Here is a 10,157-nt window from a genome sequence, read left to right as displayed (position 1 = left end):
AATGTATAACATCTATATATGTTTGGGAGTCCATAGACTATGTTTGAAAATGTCGTGATCACACACATGAGCTGTATGCATGAATGGTTGCATATGTCTGCGGAATCTTTATTTATGAGTGTTGGGTAAATATAAATTTGCTGATCTGTTGATACTTGCACTGTCTGGAACACAGTGTTCAGAAATTTCTGTCAGCGTATTCCTGGAATTGGTCCCCGGCAGACGCAGTTTGATATTCTTGTTAAAATATATGACTAGTTTAGCAACTGGTCACAGTGGTAGTTTCCCATCTTCCTAGCAAACATAGCACATAAGAATACCTAAAACAGATTAGATGATTGTGCTCAAATTAGACATTGTGTTTCCCACATTACAACAGTGGCTACTTAAGCATTTAATTGACTGTAAAGCACTTGAGACATCCTGAGTTTGTGAACGATGTTTTATCATTGCGAGTCTATCTTTATTCCGAATGCATTGGTGGCACTGTGAGCTTAACTATTAGTAAATGCATCTCAGGCCTAGTTTTAAACTGGTACTGTTAACAGCACAATACACAAATCCAAAGCAGTATCATTTTTCAGAATCCTCTTCTTCTTCAGCTGGAACTTCTACAGATAAGATTTGTTCCTTATCCTTGTGGTGTGAGGGGCTCATTCTGATCAGCACAGAGTAATCCGAAGATTCAGAAACAACTTCATCATCATAATCATCCTCCACCTTTTCTACTGGAACAGGTGATCGGCGATGGACAGGGGAGGCAGGAGGCATCGGATGAGGCTAGATGATGATTCAGGGTGGGGTAAGAAAGAAAATGCAAACAATAGTAAGAGTAAGGTGAATAGTAAACAGTACAGATTTCTGTCACAAAATTATACTCTGAGTATAAGAATAGAGATATATTTTTACAATCCTTTCAAAACTGAATGGAAATGCAGGTAGAATTTTAAGCTGTTTAAATTGTCTACTTATCCATCATCTTAATCACTGACACTCCTGTGCAAGATTATAGTTTTGAACAGCACAGGTTGCTCAGACAACTTTGGAACAGGGAAGACATTATTAGAAACAATAAAACTATTACATTTTATAAAATGTATCCTAATTAGGAACAAGGCTTTTGCTATTTGTTATTTTGCAAGAACAAGAGACAACATTTAAATCTAACTGGGTGACTCAAGCATGTAAATTTGTAGTTAAGGACTTAATTGCTTGAGTTTTGCTGAAGAAATACATATTCTGTCGAAGCATTTTGTCCTGCATTCAAAAGGAGGATTTGCAAGAATACCAATTCAAGGGGAAAGTCAACAATTATACTGTATGAGAGGAGAGTTCTGATTAGTTGGCAAATGGACTTTGATTAGCAGAGGTGTTGCCATGGAGAATGCAATTCAACAAAAGAGGTGACAAAATTGACTGGTCCATTTCTCAGAGTAGAAGTCAGACTCAATCAGTCATCAATCAGAGTCCATTTTCCTGGTTTAAAATCTAAACAAAGCTCCAGCCACCTCCTCTTTACAGTGGACATGCAATCCCTTTACGTCAGGATAGTCTTAGAGCTCTCCGCTTCTTCCTGGAAAAATGCATGAACCGTCTCCATCCACCACCACCCTCAGCCTGGCTGAGCTTGTCCTTGCTTTGAACAAATTCTCCTTTAACTCCTCCCATTTTCTTCAGGTCAAAGGGGTGACCATGCGTACCTGCATGGGTCCCAGTTATGCCTGTCTCTTCGTGGGGTACATGGAACATTCCTTGTTCCGGTCCTACTCTGGCCCCCACCCACAGCTCTTTCTCCGATATATCAAATTACATAATCAATGCTGCTTCCCTCTCTCATCCAGAATCGGAAGAATTCATCCATTTCCCGTACAATTGCCACCATGCTCTCTCCTTCACCTGATCCATCTCTGACTCCTCCCTTCCCTTTCTCGACATCTCTGTTTCCTTTCTTGGGCACAGACTGGCTGCCAATATCCATAAGAAACCCACCGACTCCCACAGTTATCTTGACTATATATCCTCTCACTTTGCTTCCTGTAAAGACTCTATTCCATTATCCCAGGTCCCCCATCTGTCCCAATGGTGCCAACTTCAATAAGGGAGCCTCTGAAATGTCCATCTTCTTCCTCAACCGAGGATTCCCCACCATTCTAGCTGACAGCTGTGTCCAAACCATCTTCTATACTTCGGCCCTCATCCCCATCTTACCTTCCATACCAGCAATAGGGTCTCCCTTGTCCTCATGTACCACCCCACCAGCAGCCACATCCAAAGGATCAGTAGCTGCCATTTCTGCCACCTCCACAGACACCTTCCTCTCCCTTGTCAGCCTTCCACAGGGACTGTTCCCTTAAGGACACCTTGGTCCACTTTTCCTTCACCGTGTCCTGGCACTCTACGGCTCGTTCCCATGCAATTGCAGAAGGTGTAACATCTGCCCATTTACTTCCTCCCTCCTCACTACCAAAGGCTCCAGGCATACCTTCCTGATGAAATGGCAATTTACCTGCACTTCATTCAGTCCAGACAACTATTTTCACTGCTCTCATTGTGGGCTCCTCTATATTGGGGAAACAAAGTGCAGATTGGGTGACTACTTTGTAGAACATCTTTGTTCTGTCCATAGAATAGAACATAGAACAATACTGCGCAGAACAGGCCCTTTGGCCCTCAATGTTGCGCTGACCCATGAACTAATCTAAGCCCATCCCCCTACACTAACACATCATCATCCATGTGCTTATCCAAGGACTGTTCAAATGTCACTAATGTGGCTGAGTTAACTACATTGGCAGGGAGGGCATTCCACACCCTTACCACTCTCTGAGTAAAGAACCTGCCTCTCACACCTGTCTTAAATCTATGACATCTCAATTTGCAGCTATGCCCCCTCATACAAGCCAATGTCATCATTCCAGGAAAAAGACTCTCACTGTCCACCCTATCTAATCCTCTGATCATCTTGTATGTCTCTATTAAATCCCCTCTTGGTCTTCTCTCCAATGAGAACAGACCCAAGTCCCTCAGCCTTCCTTCATAAGACCTTCGCTCCAGACCAGACAACATCCTGGTAAATCTCCTCTGCACCTTTTCCAATGCTTCCATATCCTTTCTGTAATGGGCTGACCAGAATTGTATACAATATTCCAGGTTAGGCCGCACTAGCGTTTTGTATAGTTGCAGCATGGCATCGCGGCTCTGGAACTCAATCCCTCCACCAATGAAACCTAACACACCATATATCTTCTTAACAGCACTACCAACCTGGGTGGCAACTTTCAGGGATCTATGTACATGGTCACCAAGATCCCTCTGCGCATCCACACTACCACAAATCTTTCCATTGACCCAGTTTTCTGCCTTCCTGTTATTCTTCCCAAAGTGCATAACCTCACATTTATCTGCATTATACTCCATTTGCCAAACAAGTTCCCCTGCAACCTGCAACATTCTTCTACACTGTCCACCACTCCACCGACTTTAGTGTCATCTGCAAACTTACTAACTCATCCACCGATGCCTGCGTCCAAGTCATTTATAAAAATGACAAACAGCAGTGGTCCCAAAACAGATCCTTATGGCACACCACTAGTAACCGGACTTCAGGCTGAATATTTTCCCTCAACCACCACTCGCTGCCTTCTTAAAGAAAGCCAGTTTCTAATCTAAATTGATAAATCACCCTCAATCCCATGCCTCAGCATTTTCTCCAAAAGCCTACCATGTGGAACATTATCAAAGGCCTTACTGAAGGCATAACTGCCCTACCCTCATCCACATGCTCGATCACCTTCTCAAAAAACTCAATGAGGTTTGTAAAACACGACCTGCCCTTGAAGAAACTGTGTCGACTATCTCCAGTCAAATTGTTGCTTGCTAGATGATTATAAATCCTATCTCTTGTAATCCTTTCCAAAACTTTTCCTACAACAGACATAAATCTCACTGGTCTATAATTACCTGGGTCATCTCTACTGACCTTCTTGAACAAGGACACAACATTTGCAATCCTCCAGTCCTCTGGTACTAAACTTGTAGACAATGACGACTCAAAGATCAAGACCAAAGGCTCTGCCGTCTCCTCCCTAGCTTCCCAAAGAATCCTCAGATAAATCCCATCCAGCGCAGGGGACTTATCTACTTTCACACCTTCTAGAATTGATAACACGTCCTCCTTACTAACCTCAATCCTCTCTAGTCAAATAGCCCGTCTTCTCCACTACTATATTCTCCTTTTCATGAGTGAAAAAAGATGTGAAATATTCATTTAGCACCTCTCTGATCTCCACAGGGTTCACACACAACTTCCCACTTCTGTTTGTGACTGGCCCTATTTCTACCCTAGTCATCCTTTTATTCCATACATACCTATAGAAAGCTTTAGGGGTTCTCCGTTATTCTACCTGCTAAAGACTGCTCATGTTCCCTCCTTCGTCTTCTTAACTCTCTCTTTAAATCCTTCCTAGCTAATCTGTAACTCTCCATCCCCTCATCTGAATCATCTCGTCTCAACGTCACTTCTGCTTAACAAGAGATACAATTTCTTTAGTAAACCACGGTTCCCTTATCTTATCATTTCCTCCCTGCCTGACAGAGACATACCTATCAAGAACACGCAATATCTGTTCCTTAAACCAGCTCCACATTTCGATTGTCCCCATCCCCTGCACCTTGCTTCCCCATTCCATGCCTCCTAAGTCTTACCTAATCACATTATAATTGCCCTTTCCCCATCTATAACTCTTGCCCTGTGGCATGTACCTATCCCTTTCCATCGCTAAACTAAACGTAACTGAATTATGGTCACTCTCTCCAAAGTGCTCACCTACCACTAAACCAAACACCTGACCTGGTTCATTACCAAGTACCAGATCCAGTGTGGCCTCCCCTCTTGTCAGCCCTTCGAAACCATTCTGACACATCGGACAAAAACTGATCTATCCAATGTACTAGAGTTATAGCATTTAAGTATCTAGAGTTATAGAATGATCTTGAGCTTCTGGTTGCCTGCCATTTCAACACACCACCGTGTTTCCTGATCGACATCTCTGTTGGACTTGCTACAGTGCTCCAACAAAACTCAGCAAAAACTGGAAGAACAATATCTGATTTGCCATTTGGGAACCCTGCAACCTTCTGGACTCAATACAGTATTGGGTTCAATAATTTTAGGGTATAAGCACCTTCTCCCATTTCCTTACTCCAATTCCCACCCACCAGGTCTTGTCATCACATGGGCTGCGACCATAAACAAGAGATTGTCAGCCACTGATGATCCCCATTAGCAGCTATTCATTCTTCCAGACTGACCTTGACTCACTTTAGATGAAGAGCCATCTAGACTCTAAACATTAGTGTGCTTTCTTTCCATGGGTGCTGTCTGGCACGTGATCTCCAACAATTTTTGTTTTCAGTGTTTTTTCTCTCTCTCTGGGTTTCATTTCCACCAATCACTTACTCCTTCCTCCTCGCCTCCTCTATCGTGTCTACCCAACTTTTCCGAGCTAAAATCAGTTCTGAAGAAGGATCACTGGACCTGAAATGTTAATTCTGCTTTCTCTTCACAGATGCTGCCAGACCTGTTGAGTTTTTCCAGCGATTTCTAATTTTGTTTCTGGTAATTAAGTGCCAGCATTAATGGGTACATTATTCATGACAGCAGGATGAAAACCTTTGACAAAAAGTATCTTTGTTCAGCACATACTACCAAACAACTTTAACTTAGTTACTGGTGTAACTAAAGTAGTTGTACAACAGCAATGTCATTAATTTAAAAAAAAGATTAATAGCATTATGATTATGTTACTGGACCAGCCCTCCTGACACAAGAATTTAAAATCCCACTGTGGCTGCTGGCAAATTGAAATAAATCCAAAATTGAAACTTAGTCTCAGTAATCAAGACCACTCAATTCTTTTGAAAATCCGTCCTGTTGACTTCATGCTCTTTAGGAAAGGAAATCTGCCAATTTAGTCAGGTCTGCAAGATAAGTTGGTGGAATGGACAGGAACATGGCAGATAAAAATTAAGAAGAGAAGTGTTAAGTTATATTTTGAAAATAAATGAATACAGGCAACATGAAATAAAGTGGGCTATTTTAAAGCGTGTGTACCTGGATGTAAAAGTGCACAAATACATTCATAGAATTCCTACAGTATGAAACAGGCCATTTGGCCCAACAAGTCCACACTGACTCTCTGAAGAGTAACCCACCCGGACCCAATCCCCTACCCTATTACTCTACATTTACCCCTGATTAATGCACTTAACCCACACATCCCTGAACACTACAGGCAATTTAGCATGGCCAATTCACCTACCCTGCAAATCTGAAGGTGACAGAACGAGAAAGTGGTTAGAAAGGCACACAGAATTTTGGCTTGAAAATTAAGGAAATAAAGTGCCTTAAAGCAAGGCAGTTTTGACACCCTTTCTATATACTGTTTTTGCTTCAACTACAGTTTTATGTGTAATTCTGAGCCTTGTGATAATACTGTGGCTTTAAGAGGTATATTTTAATTTTAAAAAAAGTTGAGACCGAGGTGACGAGCAGTATACTCAAAGTCAAAAAAAAAAGCTTGTGAGGCTTTGGGTTTTTTTTTGGAAAGTTGGAACAAATTAAGCAGCCTGAAGAGGTGGAGTCAAGCTCCTACAGAATCAGGGTTTTTAGTTTCGGCTTTCAGCAATTGCTGGGGTCTTGAAACTGGATGTGGAAGCTCTTATTCCCCTGTCTTTTACATCTAAACATTGGGGTTCACTTCCTGCTGCTGGAATTGCATGTAGGACAATCTATTTTACTGAATTTGCCTTTGCCAAAGGTTTGTTTATGGGATGTTACTATATTGGAACAGTTAATTAGTAGAAGTTTATATATATTATTTTAATAAGCATTTCAATAGGATTACAGCTAAGCCAATTTTATTTTAAATTTCTATCTTGTCTGTATTTTAATGCTGTGTAAAGTGTGTTTTGCTTACGGTTAAGTAGTTTGACCAATTGAATTGTATTTGGAATGCAAGGCCTTACAATTATCATTAAAATAAGAAAAAGTTAGGGGCTAGACTTTCTTCTTAATATATTTTGAGCGGGTTTGGTTTGGTGCATAACAGCGTCATGTGAAGGATTTAGATGTGGTACAGAAAGGAATTTACAAGAATAGTTCCAGAGATGAAAGACATCAATTATGTGAACTGATGAGAAAAGTTAGAGTTGTTCTCCTTAAAAGATTGAAGGATTTCTAAAAGAAGTATTCTAAATTATGAGAGGTGTAGATAGTAGATGGAGACAGTCTAGTCCCATTGACAGAAACAGAACCAGAGGAAACCAATATAAGGTGAATGATAAAAGAATTCACAATAACATGAAAAATCTTTTTTACACAATGAGTTGTACATTAATGGAATGAATTGCCTAAGAGAATGGTGGAGGTAATTCAATTATGGCTTTGAAGGGAAAACTGGATAAGTATCTGAAGAGAAAGATTTTCAGTGCCATGGGGAAAGGACAGGAGAATGGGACTAGTTGAGTCATTCTTGCAGAGAGCTAGAAGCACATGATGGATTGAATGGCCTCCTGTTCTTTTTCACTTTTTTTAGAGCAATTGTATCATTTTTTGTGAACTTAAAATGGGGATGTGGCTTCCTACATTTAGTTAGCCTTGCATAGATTGGAAGTTCCAGTGCAGACTTGGAGTTGTGGGTAGGTGGAGGCAAAGATGGGTTTTGCATTTCACCAAGGCCATGAATGCCAAAAATGTTAAGTCCACAGATTTTAAATTTCACCATAGGTGTTTTAGGGCTCAAAGCCTCTTTGTTGTGGTTCTGAACAGGAATCTGCAGAGCTAATAGTCATAACCACTGCTACAGACATCTGGAAACCAGTATGTATCAAGAGAACATCTATGCAAAAGAAACTCCAACTTTTCTCTTCAGTTCACATAACTGATGTCTTTCATCTCTGGAACTATTCTTGTTAATTATTTTCTGTACCAGGTCTAAATCCTTCACATGATGCTGTTATGCACCAAACCAAACCCCCTCAAAATATATTTAGATGAAAGTCTAGACCCTAAATGTTTCTTATTTTAATGATAATTGCATCTCAGATACAATTCGATTGGTCAAACCATTTGCTTACAAACAGGCTCAAATAAAGTCAGATCAGACAAAGTGTAGTAAGTGTGCACTCCAGGTGTGCCTTTAGAACATCATTTAGAACAAATCTAAAGGATTACGTAAAAGCATTTCTACTTCATCTAGAGAATGTACAATTCTATTTCCTGGTAGGGAAGATATTGTAAGTGTGTAACGGCTGATAGGAGATGCATCATCCAAAATCACAAAAAAAGAATTTAAACAGCTGATCAGATTTTGAGAAAAGGTCACTTCTGTAGCCAAGAAAAGAAGCACTGGTAAAACTGTATCTGAATGCCAACTTTAGGATTTGGGTGGGCTAAGTAGATCAAATGTTAACAGAGGAATGCTCAAGGAACAGTGATCATTGTAACACAAGCATTATGTAAACTATAGAAAAGAGTAATGTACAATTCAGAGGGAGAATAATTAATGGGGAAAGCCAGCTATAATGGGGTATAATGGATTGGGATCAAATAAATTGGAATCAAGGATTGGCTGGAGAAACTGTGTAACTGAATAATTGTGACTGCCTATAAAAAAGAGTTAATTCAGGCCCAGTTAATGTATGTTCCCATAAAGGGTTAAGGTAGAGCAAACAAATCCAGGGCTCCCTGACTAGCAGAAGAGATAGAGATTAATTAAGAGATAGCAAAACACACTTTACACAGTCTGTTGATAACCTTGGTGTTGTATTTCTCACAAAGTGAGTTTCCGACCATATATCCACACCATCATTAAGATTGTCCAATTTCACCTTCATCAGATCATCTGATTCACCCTCATTCTTGGTCAAGAAATTGCTGCTGAAATCTCCCTCTATTTTTTACATCTAGACTTGCTTTTTCCATCACACCCCTAACTGGACTCCCGCATTTTACGTTTCAAAAAACCTGTGGTCTTTGAAAACTCTGCCCCGTGTCCTTACCAATACACAGGTTCTGTTTATCTATTAACCCACTGACATATTTGACTCCTGGTCAAGCAATGTTTCAATTTTAAAATGCTTGTCCTTGTTTCTAAATACCTCTATGCCTTGCCTCTGTTTATCTCTGTAAACCCAACCAGTGCCACAACCTTCTGAGCACTGTGGTGTCCATGCCGAAATTCATTTCCTAAAAGTCTTCACCTCTTGACCACACTTTCTTCTTTTTAGACTCTCTCTCTAAAATCTAACTTTTCCAAAAGAAAATTTGTTACATGCCTCAGTATCTAATTTTCCTTTCTAATGCTCCTGTAAAATACCTTATGACGTTTTATTATATGAAAATGTTTAACTCTGATTAGCACAACCTCTGTTGCATTCTTCTGTAATAGTGAAGATTGATTAAAGTTCTGCTGAATTCTGTATTATGACATTTTTAAAACACAAACATTTGCTCCCTTGACTCTCTTCTCATTATCCTACCTTCATTTTGGCAGATTCCCTGAGTTTCTGTTTAATAAGCGAGAATGTTCCCTTGATTCCAAATTTGTCGGTTATTGAGAGGGCTGCCAAGAATAATTTGGGAGTCTCTGGTCTTGGAGGGATGATATGCTGTATTCCTTTTGGTTGTGGCTTTACATCTTTTCCATCATCTTTAGAGAGGAGTTTCCTGCAAATATATTAGAAATAGCAAATACCCGATTTAAGCAGTGCTATTCACAAACAGTAGTCAAATTCTGAGTTTAGCAGTTATTCATAATATGTATCAAAGTTTGAACACTATTCACCAATAGTGTTGCCTCCTATTTAGTAAATCCTTTCATGGGATGTGAGATTTGCTGGCTAGGCCAGCTTTGTTATCCATCCCTAATGAGAAGCTAATGGTGAACTATCTTGATAAACTATCTTGATAAACTATGCAGTCCATCTGGTGTACGTACACCCACAATGCCATTAGGAAGGAGTTTCAGGACAGTGAAGGAACAGTGATACGGTTAAAAGTCAGAATTGTTGTGACTTGGAGCAGAACTTGCAGGTGGTGACATTTCGATGTGTTTGCTGCCTTTGGCCTTTCACATGGTAGAAGTCATGAGATTACA

At 40.2% G+C, this 10,157-nt stretch overlaps 1 protein-coding gene across 8 annotated transcripts in view; it reads right to left on the bottom strand.

The window, feature by feature from the left end:
* Positions 1-441: 441 nt before the first annotated feature.
* The window catches only part of LOC122558548 (cyclic nucleotide-gated cation channel beta-3-like), a 201,530-nt gene continuing 191,814 nt past the window's right edge, over positions 442-10,157 (bottom strand). For all 8 annotated transcript variants that reach the window (XM_043707256.1, XM_043707264.1, XM_043707262.1 and 5 more), the window contains 2 exons: positions 9,541-9,727; positions 442-780 (listed from right to left, as the gene is read on the bottom strand). In XM_043707256.1, coding sequence (XP_043563191.1) covers positions 574-780; positions 9,541-9,727 — 394 coding nt within the window. In that variant the 3' untranslated portion in view covers positions 442-573. The remainder of the gene's footprint in view (positions 781-9,540; positions 9,728-10,157) is intronic.

The sequence above is a fragment of the Chiloscyllium plagiosum genome, chromosome 17 (assembly GCF_004010195.1).
Source record: "Chiloscyllium plagiosum isolate BGI_BamShark_2017 chromosome 17, ASM401019v2, whole genome shotgun sequence".
Classification (NCBI taxonomy): domain Eukaryota; kingdom Metazoa; phylum Chordata; class Chondrichthyes; order Orectolobiformes; family Hemiscylliidae; genus Chiloscyllium; species Chiloscyllium plagiosum.
This window is presented reverse-complemented; position numbering and strand designations above follow the sequence as displayed.